Raw genomic sequence first — 24,103 nt, 5'->3', positions numbered from 1 at the left:
GGACTCTGAAGGACTCTTGTGAGAGAGACAGTTGATCAAAGGGGAAAGGGTCTAACGGGCCTAGAAAAATATTAATTTCTGTGGTTGAATGAGCGATACAAAGATCAGGTTGAACAGTAATGGGAGAGGTTCCAGCATTGGGTGGGAGCTGTTCCTAGTATCCTAGAGGAGGGCATAGTAGGAGGGCAGACGGGAAGAAACTGCTTACCATCAGGCTGTCGTAATTATGGTCTGAAGTTTGATTATTTATTCTTGGGATGTACACCTCTCTTGGTGACCTATAATCTCAACAAATGACCAAATAATGAAGACTATGCAGGGAGTGAAAAAGAATTAAAAGGAAAATTGTGAAAAGGATTAGAAAGTTCCAAGAGGGACTTCAAAAAAAAGAATAGGATAGGATAAAAGAAAAGGAAATAGTTACGTTAAAACCTTTTATAATAACTGTAAGGTAGAATGAGAGGTGAAATAAATACTTAAAAGTTGTAAAAGGCTGGACAGAACTAGCTAATTGAAAAAGGAAGAACCTGGAAACAGAGACTAAAAGGTAAGATTTTTAAATAGAGCTATGAACCTAAAAATAAAATATTTTTTAAAAGCTTTGCAGCATCCTGTATTTTTTCTTATAGCACTTAACTACAATTGTAACTTATTGTTAGGGTATTTGTTTAATATGTGTCTCCCTTCCTAGTTTGTAAAATTCATGATACTTTGTTTACTTCAGTAATCCCAGGGCCTAGCAGAGTGCTAACAACATATTATGTACATAATAAGTTCTTTTTAAGTAAAAAATTAAAGTACAGAAAATGTTAATTTCCCTTGTAAGTTTTGTTATGTGAAATTAGAATTTAAGGTAACAGAATCTAAAGGAAGACAAAGACTTTAAAAGAAGGTAAACTGCAGTAGGCTATGAAATAATGAAGGACAAACGTCTCAGCAGTAAGAAACTCTAGAGTAACGTTAAGCTGCTGAGTTACACTGTAAAACATCCATGATGTGAATAACAGAACCAAATAAAGAAAAGCATAACAGGGAACTCAACTCTATTCTTCCCTTGCCCTCCACCCCCCTTCTACTTTCAGAGGTCTGCTTGGAACTTAGGCCCTTTTTTTGGGTACATTTTTTGGGTTTTCACCACATGGCTAGAGGTCTTATAACTGTTGCTCCTCCTTTTTTAAAATGGAAGTGAAATTCACGTAACATAAAATTAATCATTTTAAAGCGAACATGATTTTAGTGGCATTTAACATTCACAATGTTGGGCAACCACTTCTTCTACCTAGTTCCAAAACATTTTCATTACCCCCAAAGAATCCATTAAGTGGTTACTCTTTACACCTTCTTTACCACCTCAACTACCAATCTGCTTTCTGTCTCTGTGGATTTATGCTGGACCCCATTTTAATTGGACCTATTGGAGAGGATATGCTGTGGTCAAAAATATTTGGCTTTAGGGGCCTAAATAGTACTGGGACACAGAGTTCTCTCTCTGTTAAATATAAATTCATTTCTTTAATAGTGTTTTCAAAGACTTTGTAAGTATAAATGATACTTATGGATGGTGGCCCAGTGGATAAGAGCTTAGGCTGCTAACCAAGAAATCGTCAGTTCTAATCACCAGCTACTCCTTGGAAACCTGATGGGCCAGTTCTCTTCTGTCCTATAGGCTTGCTTTGAGTTGGAATCATCTCGACAGCAATGGTTTTTTTTTTGTTGTTGTTTAAATCTAATTTACAGAGCCCAACTGCCACATCTTTCTCCTTGAGAGCTGCTAGTGGGTTTTGAACTGCTGACCTTCTGGTTAGCAGCCAAATGCTTTAACCGCTGCACCTGCAGGGCTCCTTCAGTAATAATTGCAGCCTAGGAAACCCTATGGGAGTATTTCTGCTGTCCTATAGGGCCACTGTGAGTCCATGGCAAACACCAACAACATTAAAACAGGGTCTCTCAACCATGGCAGGATAGACATGTTGGACTTAACAATCTGTTGTTGTGGGGGACTGTCCCGTGCATTGTAGGCTATTTGGTAGCATCCTTGGCTTCTACCCACTAGATGTGATAAACAACGCCGCCCCCCCCCCCACCCATGTCTAACAACCAAAAATACCTCCCCTCGGGCAAAATTCCCCCAGTTGAGAAGTACTGCATTAAAATTATTCCTCTCGAGATTTTGGCTTTCTCTTTGAATAGAAAGAGAGATAATATATATTAGAAATAATCACATAGAGTGGTAGAAAATGATTATTAAATCACTTAGGAGCTTATTTCTAGCCATTGGTAAACCTGCTCGATTTTAATGTTTTAATGTTATTTTAGTTTTTAATTTTGATTTTTGACAGCACCTTTTTGGGTGGTTGTGTAAGGGTCATTCTCCATTTTGGCTAGGCTACGATGCCAAAGGAATTAAACTTGATTGCCTTAATAGGAAGTAATTTCATGGAAAAAGTAAATATTGTCATATGAGTTTATTCAGAAATACTTGAAAATAGTTTCAAACTGTTTTAAAATGAAATGAATTAGGCTTTCAACAGTTGAAGAAAAAGGAAGAATTTCTGCATATTTCCCTTTAATGTCAAAAGAGCTTAAGGGAACTATCTTTCAGTGCTGCCAAATGTAACAATAATACCTTAAATACTCCATTTCTGTGCTCTTCCAGTGCCCTAAAAGTTAATGTGTTCTCAGAGTGTAAAGGCTTTCTGATGACTTAAACCTTGTTATTTAATCTACTGAATCTATGTAATAAATCTCATTATTTCTCAGTAATCACGTGTAAAATGGATTAAATTTAAAAAGGAATAGCTAAAATTTGTTTCAAAATAAATTCGTAGCCTAATTATACCCCCTGTAGAGTTGAAAATGACAATTTTTTAAAGCTTGTTCAGCTCTTTTAACTACTTTGTGATTTTGCCTGTAACTAATGAAATTTAATTAGGAACAATACTATGGGAAACATAGGATGGGGACAGGTGAAGGAGAACCAAAAAAGGGGAAGTTTAATGTGATATTAGCAAGTAGTATTAACAGTAAGTGTTGGGGAGATGGCATCTCAACTGGCTTTACATTGGGCTTAAAATATTTAATGAGGTCATGGGAAGAAAGAAAATTCTACAAAATGGAGCTTTAGCTGCCTTCTCTGCGTACTAAAATTCAGTTTCAATAAATTTTATCTATTTCCAGTGCTTGGAGGAAGAAAATGAAGGCCATCGTTATATAGTTCTTTATACCTAAATTGTTTCTGAATATAAACGAAAAGAAACAGGTATTATTAACAACATGCTCTTACAAGAATACGGTGCTTTAGCTGCTTTTCTTCCTCATATTGCTTGGAATGTATCTAATACAGTCTTATTGTTTATTTAGGGACTATGTTAGGAGTGAACTGGAGTCTGCCTACGAAGGACCAATGTATTTAGAACCTCTCTCTATGAATCGGTTTACTACAGCCTTAATAGGTAAGTATTATAAAAGAGTTGAAAGTGTAGGTAGCAACCACCCAGTTTTACTGTCTTATAAAATTGGTGCATGCTTAAAAAAAACAGAATTGGAAAACTCAGTTGCTCATGGTGACTCTTTCCAAATACAGACATTGTTAAATGTATATTTTCTTAGTCTTTTTTTTCCTGGTCACAGCCTTGAAAACCCGGTGAAGCAGTTCTCATCTACACATGTGTGGTTGCCATGAATTGCAGTCACCTCGACAGGAGCTAATAACAACCAGTGTACATATCCCATAGTTGCTTCTTTCTTTTCTTTTTCTTTAAGAGTATCTTAAGAGTTTGAGGAAATTAATTTTTATGTAGAGTAAGAGTAAAATGAAATATGTAACGTCTGACATTTATTTATTGTTGTTTAGGGCTATCACTCTATAAATTGCCTGGAACCTCAAGAGCTTACCACACGATTGAAATAATCAGGTAGCAGAACGTTAAAAATAGAAGTGTTAGTTAAGGCCCAAAGACAATATAGATACATTTCAAAGACAAAATAAATGTATTCCAAATTGAGGCACCCAGACACCCAACCGTGTGGGCTCAAGTACTGGAGATTGAAGGAGGAGCTCTTCAGAGAGAGCCGTTTTCTCTAAAATATCTCCCCACTCCTTCACACTTTAGAATGCAGTGCTGAGCCACTTGGAGAGCTTGGCCTGTATCGTGTATGGCTCAAGGATACTTTGGACTGGTGTTTGACTCAGACCTGGGCAGTCTAAAGCTACAATATCCAAACCAGCCATGTGTGGTTGGTGAGCACTTGAAATATGGCTAATCCAAATTAAAATGTGCAGAAAGTGTAAAACACGCTTGATTTTGAAGACTTAGTACAAAAAAGAATGCAGAATGTCTCACTAATTTTTTATATAGAGTAAATACCTACGTGATAATATTTGGGATGTATTAGGCTGAATAAAATATATTGTTCAATTAATTTCATCTGTTTGTTTTTACCTTTTTAAAGTAACTACTAGATTTTACGTGGCTCATATAATTCTGATCTGATCTAAATGTAGAGCAGCGGGCTGGCTGGCTGTTGAGTATTGTGATTGTTGAGTGAAAATGACTTCTGGAATTCTCATATATCTTCTGGTTTGTGGAGGCAAAGGATGTGGATGTCCTTTGGTCTAGATTAGCACCCCAAAAATCTGTGTGGGATTTTCTTAGGTTCTGTCTAAGAAGGCCCCTTAGAGGGATGAGAAGGCCTAAACAGGGATTGAACTTTCCTGTTCCTAGGAGCTGAGGAAAGAACCAAAAACAATCAGAGGAGGGTACATGACAAGCGTCAAGTGAACTGCAGATGAGCAATCCACAGTGATGGGAACAATCTCAGGAGAACCCATAAAAGTGTCCAGGAGAGAGAAGAAGTCAGTTTTAAATACCCCAGGTCCAGAGAGCACCGATTCCAGATCATCATAAGTACAGGTCAAGGAAGAACTTTACTGCTTCCTCCTTCCTCAGTTTCCCCCCACCTGCTCCGGTCCTGGGTGAGTCAGGGGAACAGAGAGAAATAGTTGCGCTAGGTAAGGACAGAGGAAGAAGCCTACCACCACCTCTCCACCTGCTTTCCCACCTGCCTGCAAAGCTCCCTACTTATAGCCCTTTAGCAGGCCTGAGCTAGAGAAAGGGAGAAGCCTCAATTTAAATCACTTTTAAAGTTTTGATTATTGTTAGATTGAGACTGTAACTTAAGAGAGACTAGAAAAGTTGTGGGACTTGCCTTAGATTTTATCTGGGTTTTTTAAGAGAACTAATCTCCACAGAGTGGATTTTAAAATGTGATAGTATTTGGGATCTAACAAAGATTTTTTTTTAATGAATATATCCTGTGAGTTGGTGTATTCAATAATGGTAACATTCAATTATGAAAATATTTTGCTAGGCTAGAAAGTTTGTATTCTCTTTTAATTTGTAAAAGATGCAATTTCGTATAAATCTGAAGTGTCCGTTTCTCCTATCAGTGACTAGTAGTCTGTGCTTAGTATTTACCCAACTAATATACATTTAATTGGAAATAAAACAATATCCATAAACATGTTTTTTTCTCACTCTCGTTTTAAAGTAACTTGCTTTGATTTTAAAATAAGTATCTGCTCCTTTTCTTCCATGTCACTAATGAATTCTTAATGAAAAACTAAGTAATTTGAATATGCCATCATTTCTTAGGGTTTCAAACTTTGGAGCTCTTTCCATTAGTGGAATCCTGAAATTCAAAGAGTATATTGTGGTTTTGATTTGTCCAAAATTGCCAAACGGAATAGGATCATTGAAAAATGAGCAACTTTTTATTCTTCTGGAGCCGCAGGGGAGATCCACTTAACAATATGACTCCTTTCAATGAGTGGTCTCCTGAAGAGAATACATCATATGAGTCATATTCTTCTGTGGAAGAAGACAAATGAAGCCTGTAACTCCAGAGCTGAGCACTGCGTGTGCTTCCATAGACTTAGGGGAATTTTCAGCTCTTAGAGGATGTTTACATCATGCAGAACAAGGAAATTTAAATACCATAGCTATGAGACAGTGAAAGTAAGACATGCCAGAATGAAAATTCCTCATCATTCTTAGTTTTAAACATTTCCTCCAAGCAGTTTATTTCTTTCACTGTTTTAACTTTCTGATTTAATTTTTATTTTTTATCAAAGAAATACCTGCACTTATTTTTAGAAGTCAGGTAACACCACCGTTTTATGATGAAAATCAGCACTCTCCTGCCCAACTGCTTCCCATTCTCAGGTATCATTCCCCAGAGGCTTCCTTCAGTTTTTCACTTCTGTTTTCTCTTGTCCCTTTCTGGAAATCCCGTTAGTTGGATATGGACCTTCCTACATGATTCCCTAATTACTGTTCTGTATTCTTTTTCTCTTTCTGGGTTTTTATGTTGTTTTGCTCTCTGAGAGTTTTCTAAACTTTTCACCCCTTTATTGCATTTTTATGTCTGGTACATATTTTGAATATTCAAAAGCTTGTTTTCTCTGAATGCTGCTTGTATTATAGCAGTCTCTTTTTTATTTCCTAGATATATTATTTATCTCTTTGAAGCTATTATGTAATTTTTTGAAGCTTTCTTTGCTCCTTGCATTAACTCCATTTCCTCTGAGTTCTTTTTTTCTGTTTGGTTTTTTGTCTTTGTCTTTTTTGATAGAGCAGTATATCTCAAATCTGGCTACATATTAAAGTCACTGAGATATATTTAAAAAGTATAATAACTGATGCCTCGGAAGTTCAGATCCACCAGGCGCTCCTTGGAAATTCTATGGGGCAGTTCTACTCTGTCCTATAGGGTCGCTTTGAGTCGGAATTGACTTGTGGCACTGTGTTTACTGGGTTAAGCCCATCTGAGACTGACTGAGCTGTAAGTTAAAGCAGATCTGTGGGTTCTTGGCTGATCATTTGTATTAAAGTGAGCCATTAAGTTGTTGATTGAAAGCCGTTTAGGGCTTACAAACTTGTGTGTTCCAAAGTGAGCAGTCAAGTAGAACTGCCTGAATTGGGGGGCGGGGGTGACGGTTTGGTCAGTATCTATGGGTCTTTTTATTTGTACTGTTCAGTTTCCCCAAAGAGCAATCTCTATTCCCTGTAGGGACAGCAGGTGGTAATGGGTAGAACTGGGTGGCAATAAACTTGGCGGTAGTGTTCAGGGAACCGAAAAGATTTCATCTTCCAGGGTACAGACTTCAATTCCCTATTTTTCATTCTTCCAGAGTGGGGGGAAGAGTAGTGGCCTGTTAAGACCATTGTGAGTTGCCTCACATCTCTTTATTCTCCGTTTTCCAAAATATTGTTGACATAGCTCATTTGGTGGCCTCTCCTCTTGTTCTGTTTATCTTTGTGGGCTTTCCTCTTTTTTGTGCCTTTATAAATTTTTTCACATTAGTATTTGAGCATCAGTTCTTTAAAGACTAAAATTAATGCTTCGTGGGAAAAGATAGCACATACCTGTATAAGATAGTATATTGTTACATGCACGGGGTTGCTATGAGTCTGAGCCAACTCAACAGCACCTAACAACAACAAAAATGGTTGTCATTTTTGTAATCTTCTAACAATAATATGGATAGAACGCAAAAATCCCTAGGTTTTTTTGGTTTTGTTTTGCTTTGATTGGTAAGACGGTTGAGAATTTGACTAAATGATACTTAGTTTAGTCATGTGACAGTATGTGTCAAAAGCCTTAAAAATGTTTCTTTTGACTCAGTAATTCCATGTTTAGGAATGTAACCTAAGAAAATATTAGGAAATGTGCTCTAGGTAGTTTGTATTAGGATGTTGTAGATGTACAAGCTTATTCATACAAAATGTTTTATAATTATGAAGCACTTGGAAGCAGCCAGATGTTAACATTACATCACATATAAACCCACTGAAACCACTGCCGTCGAGTCGATTCGGACTCATAGCGACCTTATACCATACAATATATGTGATCTACCATACAACTGATAAAAATAAATATGTGTATGTAGATATGTATTTAGTAAAATGGAAAGATACACAGTGTACTAATGAATAAAGCTATTACTGAAGTATGTACAATATGACCCTTCTTACATAAAACATATTTGTGTATGTTCACGTGCGTAGAAATAATCTGAAAGTAAAACTATCAATAGCTAACTTGTTGAGCACTTACTAGGCTTCAGATATAGGGCTAGGACTTCTCATGCAATCCTTCACTTAATGGACCCGGGGAATTAACACTGGTGCCTTTGGGTGATGAGAGATTATTTTTTCATTTTGTTTTTCTGTGTTTTCTAATTTTTTAAATAATAATCGTGTGTAATCAGAGTTTTAACTTCCATGATGGAGTCATTTGGAGAGGCGACATGGCCTGTAAAAAACAATTAAGATCGACATCTTAGAAAAAATCTTGTCACAGTGTAGTCTTGGGCAATTAACTCTTTCTCTGACTTTATTTAAATGTTGAGTACCTTTGGAAAAGGCACTTAGATATGAATGTAACGGAGTTGTTGTATTTGACATTGTTAACAGCTTTCTCCGTATGGTACATGCCATCTGGAATGTGAGGAAGACCAGTGGAAAGTGATGCTTTCAAATTAATTTTAGAGAATTGGTATTCAAAATCCAAAGAACATATGAACATGTAATTAGGGTGAGATGAAGTTAAAATTTAAAAGATTATCCAAGAGATCTAGGTTAGACTTCTTCAGGAAAGAGCAGCTTCCTAGACTACTAATAAAGCCCCCATCATCTTTATAGATAGTGGTTTTTGTTTGTTGTTATTCTGTAGATACTAGATGCTCGTAACTTAAGTGCATTCTTCTCTCTTTAGGTCAGCTGGTGGTGTGTACTTTATGCTCGTGTGTCATGAAAACGAAGCAGATTTGGCTCTTCTCAGCTCACATGCTTCCTCTGCTAGCACGACTCTGCCTTGTTCCTCTGGAGACTATCGTTATCATCAACAAATTTGCTATGATTTTTACTGGATTGGAAGTTCTATATTTTCTTGGTTCTAATCTTTTAGTACCTTACAACCTTGCTAAGTCTGCATATAGAGAACTGGTTCAGGTAAGACTGACAGCCACACACAGGTGGATAAAATGCTACGTAAATATCAGTAAATTAAAGGTTTGGTTCATTTTTCTTTCACAGTCATAGTCATGGTAACATCCTGTTTTATAGTTTCAAGGTAACAGTTATTTTTAACTTTTTTTTCACCCGAGATTCTTTATGAAGTTCTTCGGAGAGGCGGTAAAGTGAAATGTTTCTCTGGAGGGAGGCTATCTGGGTTCATCTCCTGGTGCTGCCGTTTACTAACTGTGTAACTTTGAGATAATCACTTACCCTCACTGTCTGTAAAATGGAGCTAATAACAGTTGCATCTTCCTCATAGTGTTGCTTTCAGATTTAAATGAGTTAGCGCATATAGAGCCCTTTGTTCACTGCCAGGCAGGTAAGTGTACAGTATACGTTAGCTATTGTCATGAAGATGATAGTACAGTAAAACCTGTGAAAGCCGGAACCTGTGTAAGGAGGAAACCTGTCAGAGAAGGAAAACCCAAATGTTTTCCACCAATAGGATAGGAAAGTGGAAAGATTACATCCTGCCAAAGGCAGAAGACTTGTGAGAACCAGAAAGCAAGGCAGTTCCCTTGAGTTCCAGCTCTCACAGGTTTCGCTGTAATAAAGAGTTGAATACTACGTGTCAAATCCTGATTTTTCTTCTGATACAGTCCTACTGTGAATAGTTTCTTCCCTGTGTTTGCCTAGTTTTTAAAATCTGAAAAATTGAATAGTTCTGGGCTATAATCTAATGAATTTCATGCCACCATGATGTTTCTTAGAGTATAGTCTCTTTCCTACTTTTTTTCAGTATTTGCTCTAAAGTAGTTTAGTCTGAGACGCCAACAATAGACATTTAAGAGAGAAATATTTCTATTTGACCTATTCCATAATTAAGTTTCAGTGAGTAAAATAGATCGTGAAATTGACAAGGGTATACAAATGGTCATTCTCTTCTGCCTTTTGCCCTTGTACCTATGATACTAAGGCACAGGCAGCCCTCAGATCGACCACACTGGTACAGCTCAGCGAAGCGCTCCTTTGTAGCCCCGTGAGGTCTTGGGGAAAAATTTTCTGAAGTTATTAGCCTCCTTCTTCCTTCTTCCTTTGTCTTACACAGTTGACTCGGGTGGCTTTCTGGGAAATAGATCTTCCAAAGAAGTGGAGGTTGTTTGTATACTGCTGGTGAGGGGCTGCTGCATGGGGAAGGGCTGTTGTTGTGATCAGAATAAGGATGGCAAATTTAATTTGTATTTTTTCTTTGAAGTCTTGTAGTAAGACTTTGAAGTCTTAGTTTGTAATAAATAGTAGATATTCAATAAATACGTATTGAATATTAAATGTTTAAAACTATAAGGACAAAGCTTCCATTTTTCTAAATTTAATTTATTTTGTAGTTGAGAATATACACAGCAAAACATATGCCAATTCAACAGTTTCTACATGTTCAGTTTAGTGACATTAATTACATTCTTCAAGTTGTGCCACTATTTTCGTTCTCCTTTTCTGAGTTGTTCCTCCCTTGTTAACATAAACTCACTGCCCCCCTAAGGTTCCTATCTAATCTTTCAAGTTGCTGTTGTCAATTTGATCCCATAAAGATAGTTCTTAAGGGGGCATAATGCTCACGGCTTACCTTTGTTACTACTTAAGCTAAACTATTGTTCAGTTTTAAGATGACTTCCGGATATTTTTGTTTTAAGGTTAAAGATTATCTGAGGGCAGTAGTTTCAGGGGCTCATTCAACCTTTCTGCCTCCAAGAAGTCTGGAGCCCATGAGAATTTAAAATTCTGTTCTGTATTTTCTTCTCTTGATAAGCATTCCTCTGTGGAATCTTTGATCGAAACGTTCAGTAATGATAGCTGGGCAAGAGCCTACATTGTTTAATGTCATGTTTACTCTCTTAGTTGCCATGGGATCTTTTATCACTAGATGCAGAGGTTGAAAATGGATTGCAGATTATGAAATTTGTGACTGGGGAAAAATTAGACAGGCAAGAAATGGAAACTGTCAGGTGTTTTAGTCATCTGTTCCTTGTAAAAGCGGAAGCCTGGTGGCATAGTGGTTAAGTGCTACAGCTGCTAACCAGAAGGTCAGCAGTTCGAATTCACCAGGCCCTCCTTGGAAATTCTGTGGGGCAGTTCTGCTCTGTCCTGTAGGGTCGCTATGAGTTGGAATTGACTTGAGGGCAACAAGTTTGGTTTTGGTTTGTTTCCTTGAGAAGAAAAGGAGGAAGAGTATTCTCTACCTCCCCGTGGTCACTTTGCCTCTCCTGATAATTTTGCAACTAGTTGGGCAGTTTTCTTTTAATATCCCCCCCCCCCCAAAAAAAATATCCTCTAGTTGGGGGAAAAAAAAGGTTAGTTGTGACAATTATTTGTAGACCAAGGATTTGCTTTACAGGTGAAAACATTTTAAACTTATAATAATCTTCAAGTCAGTCTATTTCAGCTTAATACTTAAAAGATCTCTATTACTTGATATTGAGCTAGATAAAACTTTGATCTTGGTATTATACTTTTTGAAATTATTTCTGTCAGTCACAGTGCAGTACTTCATCTTTAATTAAGATAGAATTTCATTCAAGTCTGACGATACAGGGAGGTACTAATATAATGGTACATTTGGCTGCACTGTGGTCCAAGGGGAAATCCTGGTGGAGCAGTGGTTAAGTGTTTTGGCTGCTAACCAAAGGATCGGCAGTTTGAATCTGACAGGCGCTCCTTAGAAACTCTATGGGGGCAGTTCTGCTGTGTCCTATAGGGCTGTTAACGAGTCGGAATAGACTTGATGGCAGCAGGGTTTTTTTAATGGACCAAGGGTGCAGCAGATGATTTGAAGAAAGATACATAGTAAATTTAAAAAACAGAAACCAGAAAATACAACTTTCTTTATGACTTACTCAGATAAGTAATTTGAGTTTATGGGAATATTCTGTTATCACATTGAGAGATGGCAACAAGACCAGCTTGCTGCTTGGTTTAGGGTTTTCTGGGCTGCCAGGTAGAACGTTGTTGTGTTACCAGGGTCTGGTTCCTGGCTTCATGAGGCTAGAAGCTTGTTTTACACCTGTGCTTCTAGATTAATCAGATTCCAGGAATTGATTTCTACTAATCAGTCTCGTAAGAGATTACTTTATAATCTTAGAAGGCTAATTTATTTATAGTAGATTAATAAACTTTTTAGAGGTACCCTTCCTGGTGTTAATGTATTTGGCAAACCAAATAAGTTGGGAAATGTTGCATAATAAACTGCACTGTAGGAGCAAGGGGAAGTGGTGTGGGTGGGGAAGCCTCTGTTATCACCTCAAATAGAGAAAACCTCCTCAATGATTAAATGTTCTTGTCTTCCATTGAGGAGCCCTGGTGATGCAGTGGTTAAGAGCTGCTAACCCAAGATCAGCACTTTGAATCCACCAGCCGCTCCGTGGAAACCCTGTGGGGCAGTTCTACCCTGTCCTTCAGCATTGCAGTGAGTCGGGATCGACTCGATAGCAATGGGTTTGGTTTGTCTTCCATTGAATCTTTCCTCATCTATGACATTTCTGAATAAACCTGAAAAATTCTTCCTTTTACATTTCCTTTTTTCCTAGTCACCAAGCAGTAATGCATCCTTCACGCCAGTCTCGATCACTTTGATGAGATTTTATGTTTACCCAGTCTCCTCAAACTGCCCTTGAGGGTAGGTTAGTTTTGCTGGTGACTGATATCATTCAAAGGAGCTCTGGTGGCACAGTGGTTAAGTGCTCAGCCACTAATCAAAAGGCCACTAAACAGCTGTTTGCTGGGAGAAAGACTTGACAATCTGCTCCCATAAAGATTACAGCCTAGAAAACCCTGTGGGGCTGTTCTGCTCTGTCACATGGGATGGCTATGAGTCAAAAATTGACTTAGCAGTCAGTACCTAACAACAGTCACACTCAGAATGTGCTGATTTGACTAAAACAAACTAGTTGCTGTGGAGTCAGTTCTGACTCATGGGACTCCATGTGTGTCAGAGTAGAACTTTGCCCCATAGGGTTTTAATTGTTGGTTTTTCGGAAATAGATCCTTAAATAGTACTTCATATTTAAATTTCTTTCGAGGCACCTCTACGTGGACTGGAACCTCCAGCCTTTCGGTTAGCAGCCGAGTGCAGTAACTGCACCACTCGGGGACTGTGCTAAGCTTATTAGTTTAAATGTGAACGAGCTTTGACCTCATTCCTAACTATTAGGACATTTTACTGTTGGTGTTAGAAGAGCGTGTGTCAGGTGTTAATAAAGCAAAATCAGTAAATAAAAAAAGTGTGCTGTTCAATGGAATACTACACATTGATAAAGAGCAGTGATGAATCTGTGAAACATTTCATAACATGGAGGAATCTGGAAGGCATGCTGAGTGAAATTAGTTAGTTGGAAAAGGACAAGTATTGTATAAGACCACTATTATGAGAACTCGAGAAATAGTTTAAACAGAGAAGAAACTATTCTTTGATGGTTACGAGAGGAGGCAGGGAGGGAGAAAGGGAGAGGAGTATTCACTAATTAGATAGTAGATAAGAACTATTTTAAGTGAAGGGAAAGACGACACACAGTACCGGAGAGGTCAGCACAACTGGACTAAAATAAAAGCAAAGAAGTTTCCTGAATACAACTGAACACTTCGAAGGCCAGCATAGAAGGGGCAGGGGTTTGGGGACCATGGTTTCAGGGGACATCTAAGTCTATTGGCATAATAAAATCTATTAAGAAAACATTGTGCATCCCACTTTGGAGAGTGGTGTCTGGGGTCTTAAATGCTAGCAAGCAGCCATCTAAGATGCATCAATTGGCCTCAACCCACCTGGACCACAGGAGAATGAAGAACACCACAAACACAAGGTAATTATGAGCCCAAGAGGCAGAAAGGGCCAAGTAAAGCAGAGACTACATTAGCCTGAGACCAGAAGAGCTAGATGGTACCCGGCTACAGCTGATGACTGGCCTGACAGGGAACACAACAGAGAGCCACTGAGGGAGTGGGAGAGCAGTGGGATGCAGACCCCAAATTCTCGTAGAAAGGCCAGACTTGATGGTCTGACTGAGACTGGAGGCACCCCGGTGGTCATGGTCCGCTGACCTTCTGTTGGCCAAGGACAGGAGCCGTTCCCTAGGCAAACTCTTCAGACAGGGATTGGACTGGACAGTGGGATAGAAGATGATACTGGTGAAGAATGAGCTTCTTGGATCAGGTGGACATATGTTGGCATTTCTTGTCTGGAGGGGAGATGAGAGGGCAGAGGGAGTCAGAAGCTGGCAGAATGGACATGAAAAGAGAAAGTGGAGGGAAGGAGTGTGCAGTCTCATTAGGGGGAGAGCAATTAGGAGTATATAGCAAGGTATATATAGATTTTTGTATGGGAAAAACAAAGTGTGCTGTTTACTAACTGTACAGAGTTAACGTAAAGGAAGTTAACTGAAACAATTTGCAGTAAAAGTTGGTTTATCTTTCTCTCTAGATACTTTAAACTCTTAAATGTTTAATTGTGCTTACTGAAGCGATATGTGTTTGCCTATGTAAACTGATCTAATCTCATTTTTTTATTCAGGTAGTGGAGGTATATGGTCTTCTGGCCTTGGGAATGTCCCTGTGGAATCAACTGGTAGTTCCTGTTCTATTTATGGTTTTCTGGCTTGTCTTATTTGCTCTTCAGATTTACTCCTATTTCAGTACTCGAGATCAGCCTGCATCACGGGAGAGGCTTCTTTTCCTTTTTCTGACTAGGTAATTTAACAAGAATGTATGGTACTATATATAACCATAGGAAGATAAAAGTTTGATCTAGGAATAGTACGTTTTGCAGATCATTTCTTATCAGTTACATTGCAGTACTTCGTATTTAATTAAGATAGGATTTCATCCAGGCCTAGCAGTGCAGGGAGGTATTACTGTAATGTGGTACATTTGACTGTACTGTGGACCAAGGGTATAGTGAATGATTTGGAGAAAGATATGTGGCAAGTTTTTAAAAAAAATAATGTTTCAATTTCAATTATTGGGTCAATTAGATAAAAATATATTGTTAAAAATAGCTCATTTATCGATTGTTTAACATGTACCAGGGTCACTGCTGAACACTTTGACTCACATTTAATCTTTACAGCAACCCTGAGAGGTAGGTTATTATCAGTATCACTTTATAGTTGAAGAGAACAAATGTACCACAGAGAGTAACCTGCCCCAGGTGACATTGCTAAATTGAAAGAGGCAGAGCCGAGACTCAAACCCGAATTCAGAACCTGTGACTTACTCATATCCTGTCACTATGTGCTCATATTTTTAATTTTTTGCTTCTAGGTTGAGAGTCAAATAATTGCAAACTGGGTATATCATAGTACTTTACTGTCTGACATAAAAGCATACTAAGATTTGCTTTTTAAGATTTAGTTTTTTAAAAAGTCTTATGTCATTTGACTCCTTTTCTTACTTCAGTATCTTTGTTGGGAGCCCGTGGTAGACTCACATTTACCATTTTTTTCACTCTAAATTTGAATCTAAAGCCCTCAGAACCTAGCACATGGATATTATACCATGGTTCTCTGGCTCACTGTCACTTTAAAAGGCAGCAATGAAAATGTATCCTCCTCGAAGGTAAATATAAATATAGGTGGATAAAAGTTAAAAACCATGGAGTTCTAGTTAATAGAATTATTGTTTCTCAGTTATCCAGTATGATGGAGGTTGTGTACAAAGTGGTATAGGGAGTGTGAAGTTTAAGAAAAATGTACTGTCCTTGAGGAGCATCTTATTTGTTAAAGCTAAAACCATTGCACAAAGTTAAATATCAATACAAGAGTTTTATAACATTGAAGGAGAACTGTACAAAGCGGTATAAAAATGTCATGAGGCAATACCTGTTTTAACAAATACGTAGACTAAATTTATTGGTACTGAGTCAGGTTTTGTACTTTTCTGAAAATAACACTTTTAAGTAATAAGTAGCTTCTATGAGCATGCAGTGAATTGGTATCAAACTTAAACACATTTTAACAGCCAATTCACTATTAACTAAGTTTTATTATTATTTCTATGTAAATAATATTAAGGTTTTTTGTGCGTTTTTAAATGAGCAAAATAATAAACAACTAACCTTAAAGGGAAAGTCCTATGGTTAGGATAAAAACCTAAGTGTGGGGCTAGAGTTGGTGGTGCCTTAAATCAGATTTAGTAATCCATTGCAAAGCGCAACTCTTTCAGTCAAGTGAAGGTTAGCAGTGTGTAATAGGCTAAACAAATCAGTCAGCTGTGAGTGAGTTTGGACTTGCGCGTTTACATAGAAAGAAAGTCATGCTGGGATTTTTAGATGAGATTTAATTATCTTGCCAAAATATTTTTTCTCTCTACCCCCTTTGTATACATAGCTGAGACTTGTCTTCTTCCCAGAATAAAAATGTTTTAATTTATTAGTTGAGAAGCTCCCATATTGGTTCCTTTGTCAGTTTACATCTCATAAGTCTGTTCTCTAATGCTTCATGATGCTTTTGTGGCCTGGGTTGTTTGTGTATCCCCTTGACAAAAAACAACTTATGTCTCAAAAGAGAATGGCAAGTTTACCAGAATATCCTGACTAAACAAAGAAAAATTACACTCAGACTGAAAAAGAAAAACAGAATTTTTTGTAGCAAGAGAATAGAAAGTGTAATTAACGAAAATGTCTCTTATTGAAGGAGAAAAGTTTTATAAGTTCCCCAAACTCTTTCACTTCCCCAAAGCTAGATTGTTTTAAACCTTTTGTTTTCTCAGGATGCTCTTTTGAAAAGTAACACCACATTCTTCCCTGAAGTTTAAATAAAAAGAATGTAATCCTCTGGAAAATGTAACTTAATCATGCCTTTTGGGTATAAACAAGTTCTCTAAATATGGTGACAAGAATTAGAGAGATAGAATAGACCTTTCTTAAAATTTTCAGACTCTGCCAAAGAGAAGGAAGTAAAACTTTAGTATTATTTAAGCTATGATTCTCATATTTTTCTGCTACTAGACAATTTTGTTAAAACATTTTTGTAAAAGAAATGTCAGTTCAGAAGTTAGGCTTTTAAGAATGTAGTAAAGTAAAAGTATTCATTCTTTTAGTTACCAGTCACCATAACTGGTGGTACCTGACAGAAAAGAAGACATTTTTTCTCATGATAATGTATATTTACCTATGTAAAATTGGATACTTTCATGTAAAAACCAGTTTACAAGTGAATGTACAGGAAGAATAACTAGTAGAAGCGTGGAGCTACATGGTAAAGGACGGGCATTTGATGTGCCTGGATGAATTCCTCATCTGTGCAAATGAATTCTTACCTGAAATTCCAGAACTTAAAGTACAGCACTTTGAACTTCGTAAATTCTCTGTAAATGCTAGATCCAGGTTATTTACAATATTACATATATTTATGAAATATGTTATTTAAAGGCATAGAATGTTTTATTTTAAAAGAACATTTATGTCTACTTTTCTCCCTTTTTTCCAGTATTGCTGAATGCTGCAGCACTCCTTATTCCCTTCTGGGTTTGGTCTTCACAGTTTCTTTTGTTGCCTTGGGTGTTCTGACGCTCTGCAAGTTCTACTTGCAGGGTTACCGGGCTTTCATGAATGATCCTGCCATGAATCGGTAAATACTTTAACCTGAAGGAGATGACTAGACATATAAAATTTATAGATTAGTTGAAGAAGTACTAATGAATTTCTTTGGTTGATGAATTTTAGGGGAAACGGAATTTTGAGGAGTTCTGATTCTTTTAGTGACTAAAAATACGGTGAAAAATCACTAAATGTCCATGTAAAAAAGAAGTATTTTTGTTGTATGAACGTAATAATGCATATTGGACGCTTTCCTTCCCTGGATTTATTTAAGACATTTTTGATTTCTTGGTTTTTCCCATTTGAAGTTTGTTGTCGTTAGATGCTGTCAGGTTGGTTCCAACTCATAGCAAACCGCATGTGCAGAGTAGAGCTGCCCCATAGGGTTTTCTAGGCTGTAACCTTTATGGGAGCAGATTGGGGAGCAGATACCCAGGTCTTTTTTCTCCAGGGACAGCTGGTGGTTTCCAACCACTGACCTTTCAGATGGCAACCGAGTGCTTAACCGTTGTGCCACCAGGGCTCCTTTTGAAGTTTGTACAGTCCTGCTAAAATTAAATTTCTATATTTTACACTTCCTTAAAAAGGCCTTTTTTTTTTTTAAACATGTTTGAACATAATTTGAATACTGACTACAGTTTCAAAGTTTTGATGAGAATTCAGAATGGTTAATCTAGTTGTTACTATATCACTAAGATCTGGGAAACCCTACTTCTGGAACGTCTCATGATTTCTATTTTGTTAATACAGGCATTTAATGTCTTCATTTATATAAGTAACTTCTTAAAGTACTTAAATCTTGAATATCGAGTATTTCAGTATTAGTAGATGGTGAGTCCATTGTAAATTGGGAAAACGTTTAATACCAGGTTTTTTTTTTTTATGACAGAAAAGAAGAAAAAATTTTAAAAGATTATGACCCACAATCTCCCTGCCAATTCAAGCTAATGCCTTCAAAATAAGGGGGAGAGAAGGGATGGGGGTGGAGAGAGAAAGAAAAATAGCTCACGTATAAGTTCAGAAAATTCATAACATTCAGAAAGTACAAAATGAAAGTGATAGCTTCCTGCCCCTACTTCTCAGGGGTAACAGCTACTGATATTATAAAATTTGTTATAGTGAAAAGTACGTACATATATATACACACACACACATACTGCTTTTTGTTCAGTTCCACATAGTATATATACACTGTTCTGTATCTTAGTTTTTTACTTCATATGTTTGAGAATTTTTTTTTTTTATGTTAGCACATAAGGATACATCTCATCCTTTTTAATGATGGCATAGTATTCCATAGTATGGGTTTTTTTGTTGTTATTAAAAATAATGCCGTGGGGGTCTTTTTGTACATGTATTTTTTTTTTTTCCTTTTAATTACGAAAATTTCAAACCAGCGAAGTTGAGAGAATAGTACAGTGAACTGCCATGTACCCATCACCCACGTACCCATTTCCCGTGAACCTCTCACCCATCTCGAACAGTGTCAACTCCTGGCTTGTCTCATGTCATATATTCCTTGGCAAACTTCACCTACCCTGTCCCTTTTTCCCTACCTCTGGCTAAAATTATGTGGAGCAAATCCCAGATAAAATTTCATTTTATCCATAAACATTTCAGTTTGTAAGCTTTTTAAAAAATGTAAGTACAATATAATGATCACGCCCGGTAAAAAAAGAATTCATTGATACCAGATACTCAGTTGGTATTCAAATTTTGTAGGCTATCTGTTTTTTTAGCCTTTTGTTGGTTCAACTCAAGATCTAAGTAAGGCCTTGTACCTTGCAGTTGGTTGATATGTTGGTTCAACTCAAGATCTAAGTAAGGCCTTGTACCTTGCAGTTGGTTGATATGTTGGTTCAACTCAAGATCTAAGTAAGGCCTTGTACCTTGCAGTTGGTTGATATGTTGGTTCAACTCAAGATCTAAGTAAGGCCTTGTACCTTGCAGTTGGTTGATATGTTTCTTAAGTCTCTTAGAATATCCGGGTCCCCTCTATCTCCTTACTTTTTCCCTTGCGTTTTAATTTTTAGAAAACACTAGGTTATTTATCCTACAGGATTTTTCAGTCTAGATTTTGCTGATTGCATCCTCGTGGTGTCATATAACATGTACCACTCTTCACTGTATTTTCTCATACATCTTAACTTTGGTAGTACATCCATAAGAGTAAATTATTACTAATAAGATGATCGAGTTGAGGGGTATGTACATTTTAAATTTAATAGGTTTTTCTCCAGAAAGGCTGTACCTCTACCTCCACATAATCTTGCCCATTTTGTCTTAACATCATCATTGCTCACTGTCCTCAAACTTTGTGGTACTTGCTAACCTGAATGTAGTTTTTAAAACTCTACTCATCCTTTGTTCACGTCCCACTTACTTGTGAAAGTTCTTTATAAGTCAACCCAGTAGGATAAAACATTTTCAGGCTTTGTATGTGGTATATTTTCCATATGGAAATATATATATTTTTTTAATTCGTTTTTATCTTTCTCTCTTTGTATCTTTTGGGTCTCATGGTCTTCTTGAAGAGACATTTTGCTCTCTTAAGATTATGAAGACATTGACCTATGATTTTCACTGATATGTCTGGTTTTGTCTTTTATAATCAAGATACAGTTTAGGGTGTAAATGGGTGTAATTTAGTGCATCTCTAAGTCTGACAGAAATATCTGACTCATTAGCAAAGTCTTGTGGGAAAACCTTTATTATCTCACAAGCTGCTTTTGTCTCTCAATATGTGTTAAAATAACAGGTATTATGCTTTTGTCCATGTAGCCATGTGATATAGCACTACATATTGATATTGCATAATAATATATTAATATGCCAGTTTTTTGAGTCTGAATTAAGTGCAGATAGATTCACCAATATGTAATAACGTCTAAACTTCCGGATTATTTTCTCTAGGAATTAAATGAGATTCTGATTATTGTTTTCATTCTTTCTTCAAAAATGTATTATTTTTTAGGGGCATGACGGAAGGAGTTACACTCTTAATCCTGGCAGTGCAGACTGGTCTGATAGAACTACAGGTCGTTCATCGGGCATTCCTACTCAGTATTATCCTCTTCATTGTGGTAGCTTCTATCCTACAGTCCATGTTAGAGATTGCAGACCCTATTGTTCTGGCGCTTGGAGCATCTAGAGACAAGTAAGACACTCCTGAAAACAAACTTTTGTAATATTATTTACATAAATTTGTTGTCTGAAGATTAAGGGAATGTTTAAAGTCAGAAAATTGATAGATAATTGGTATTAGGTTAATTCAAGAAGTTTACGTTTTATTTTTCCTGTATGAGATGATTGACTTGACTTTTCTAATCTGTTTCTTTGTCTCTGGCTTCCTATAGCTGAAAGTCACATCAAAGGCTATGTAATTACAAATCAGCTTACTTTTTCTTCGGAGAAATGTAATACTTTTAAACAGTTTTAAAATTAAGAACACAGATCGTAAAATTCAGTCCAGGAAACACAGCAAATAATATATAATTTTACCCTGTTCAGTGCTACTTAAAGGAGAGAACGCATTGAGAGAGAAATGCAAATGAAGGAAAGAAAAATAAAATCCGACAGGCGATCATAAAGATAGGCATTTATGAAATAACAGCCTCATCTGATGGTCGTTTAGACAATTGGAACTTACTGAGGCCATCTGGGGATTCTTGACACCTTATGGGGCCAGGTGAAATTAATAGCTGGGTTCATGTACATCTCATGTTATAGAAATATTACTAAGAAATAAAAGCAAAATAATTAGTTCTTTAAGATACTATTTTGGCTTTTTCTTTAATTTGTACAAGGAATTGCTTAAAATTTAGTGTCATTTTTCCCTCCAGCATTTTATTTATACTCTGAATGTTGATTATAGAGCTATAGCTGAATTTATTGCCTTTTCTATAGGATTTTATGACTCAGGGAGCAGGCAGTCTTTTAGGGGATAGAATTGTGGTAGCAGTTTTTTTAGCATTCTAAATTAGCCTTTTAATTAGAGTTCATCAGATTCATCTTTGTATCCCTATTTCCTACATTGCCAAGCATTCTATAAAATTTTCTCAAATGATAGGATGGCTGGAAGAATCTATTTAAATAAGCTCAAAGTTTTTGGATATGTTTCAGATAATCTTAATAATTAATTATGCTTTCTTGAGATTTGTTTTTGAGGTTTAAGGTTTCTCAATAGAAGAATTTTAAGTGTTGAAGTGTGATTTAGCTCAGTTAAACAGTGATTTAGTAGATGTGAAAATTGGATTGTTTAGACCTAAGTACAATATTTTGTCACCTCTGGCACTGTTTTTTGGTATTATTAACTTTATTGTAAGAATAATATAATACTATAGAAAGTTTGGAGAAGAGGAAAGAAATACATAAATCCACATCATAAAAAAAAAAAAAAAAAGAACCAGTAAATCTAGTTCTGGGTTCCCTTCTTACTTCCTTCCTGCCATGGCCTTGATATTAATAGCTATGTGCTAGTAATTGTTAAAACAAATGAAGTGAAACTGACTCAAGAAGAATTTAAAAGCCTGTATAGTTCTGTAACTATTAAAGAAATTGAAGCAGTTGGTAAACATCTTCACCCAAATAAAATATGACCCAGGCGGCATTTGGAACAACAGATTATCTGAATTTTAAACAAACACTTCCAGAGAGTAGAAAGAATACTCCCCAGCTCTTTCGGTGAGGCCAGTATAACCTCTATATCAAAATCGGGCAAACATTATAAGAAAGATAAATTATACTTTCATTTCATTTACAGCAGGAGTGTTTATGAATCCCATGTAGTATTGGCTCATGAATAGACAACTTGACAAATGGACTAGAGATCCCCTAAACAGACCCACATATGTATGGAACTTTGGTGTATGTTAGAAGTGGCATGTCAGATGAGTGGGGGTAGGCAGTACTGTTCTATAGTGAAACTGGAGAAAAATGGTTTTCCACTTGGAAAAGGATGAAATGGATCACTTTCTCACACCATAAACAAAAGAATCTCAATTCTATGTTGTGGACTTAAATGTCAAGAACAAAATATTAAAATTACATGGACTAGTATAATTTGGACCTTGGAGTAGGAAAAGATTTCTTATACTATGAAAGAAAAGGTTGGTATATTTACCTATTAAAATTACTGAAAGTTTTTTAAATCTAAAGATAATTTAAATAAATTGGAATGCTAACTTATTCCAAGAAGATACTCATGGTATACCCAACTGACCAAGAATTAGCATCAAGAATCTGTAAGCAGCTCCTACAAAGCAGTGAGAGAAACGGCCAAAAGACATGATCAGCCATTTAACGAAAGAGGAAACGCGAATCAGTATGAAGAGAGTTCAACATGTTTAGTGATCAAGGAAATTTAAATAAAGACCACAGTGAGATATTACTTTATAGTTAATCTGACTGGCAATGGATAAATAACCCGAAAGAAAGAGGGAGGGAGAGAGCGAGCGAGCACGTGCGCATACACACAAGAGCAAAAGAAAAGTATGCTGTTACCAAGAGTGAGAGAGATGGATCCACAGGGCATCTCATGTTGCAAGTGGGAGTGTAAATTAGCGCCATCACTTCTTTCACATGTACAGTAAGAGACGTAGAAGAATGTTCCTAACCCGACCTACAGTAGCAAAAAAACCTGAGAACAACCTGAATGCCAATCAAACAGGAGAGTGGATGAATAGAACATGGTAACAGTCACAGTGGAATGTCAAAAATGCAGTGACACATAACAGTACGGATGATATATGGCAATATAGAAGAAATACAGAGTAACTCCAAAAAGATTACAGTATAGGATGTTATTAATCTTTTTATGTTAAAAACAAAATTTTAAGATATACTCTTTAGGCATACATATAGATCAACACAGCTATCAAAAGAGAATGAAAAGCACAGGATTCAAGATGATGGTTTCACGAGGTGGAAGGAGATGGGGAGGTGGAATAGGCAGGCCTGCCATATGGTTAGATGGAGGTTGTTTTCCAGGCCCTCGCCTTTGTCTGAGGAGGTGGGTTCATGAATACTTACGTTTTTTAAAATAACTAATTAGGTTACTAATTACATAAGAGGAGAGCCATACCCAGACCAGTGGTAATGGTATGTTGGAGAAGCATGGAAATGATTAATTCAGTTCAGTGCACTGGCAATTAAAAAAGAAACCAGAAAAGATCCTACTTCTCAAATTAGTGGAACAATTAAGAGATAATATTGATAGCTCATGAAACACTGCTTCTATCAGCTGGAAATAATTTGGGGGAGAGGTTTATAAGTGTATCTTTAGCGTTGCTCAGACTGTACATAATTTCAAATGTCTAAGGTAGTTTTAGCCGCAGAGACAATCTCTACTTTTATCTATGATTTCATTGCAGTTTTTAACAAGGAATTTTGGGACTGTAGTTTATTTACTCATATTGTATATAGCAAGTTCTCTCATATAGCCAACTGTTAAGAAACAGGTTGGGGTGAATGTAAAAAAACTTTTTTTCGTTTTATAATG

General features: G+C 36.7%; 1 protein-coding gene across 5 annotated transcripts in view; it reads left to right on the top strand.

Annotated features, from left to right (window-relative positions):
• The window catches only part of RNF145 (ring finger protein 145), a 63,464-nt gene that overhangs the window by 29,943 nt on the left and 9,418 nt on the right, over positions 1–24,103 (top strand). For 4 of the 5 annotated variants that reach the window (XM_023551097.2, XM_010592236.3, XM_010592243.3 and 1 more), the window contains 5 exons: positions 3,361–3,452; positions 8,782–9,017; positions 14,581–14,756; positions 17,495–17,635; positions 20,579–20,761. In XM_023551097.2, coding sequence (XP_023406865.1) covers positions 3,361–3,452; positions 8,782–9,017; positions 14,581–14,756; positions 17,495–17,635; positions 20,579–20,761 — 828 coding nt within the window. The remainder of the gene's footprint in view (positions 1–3,360; positions 3,453–8,781; positions 9,018–14,580; positions 14,757–17,494; positions 17,636–20,578; positions 20,762–24,103) is intronic. The other variant, XM_064278938.1, reaches the window with a different exon arrangement.

Source organism: Loxodonta africana, chromosome 2 (assembly GCF_030014295.1).
Source record: "Loxodonta africana isolate mLoxAfr1 chromosome 2, mLoxAfr1.hap2, whole genome shotgun sequence".
NCBI classification, from domain to species: Eukaryota; Metazoa; Chordata; class Mammalia; order Proboscidea; family Elephantidae; genus Loxodonta; species Loxodonta africana.
This window is presented reverse-complemented; position numbering and strand designations above follow the sequence as displayed.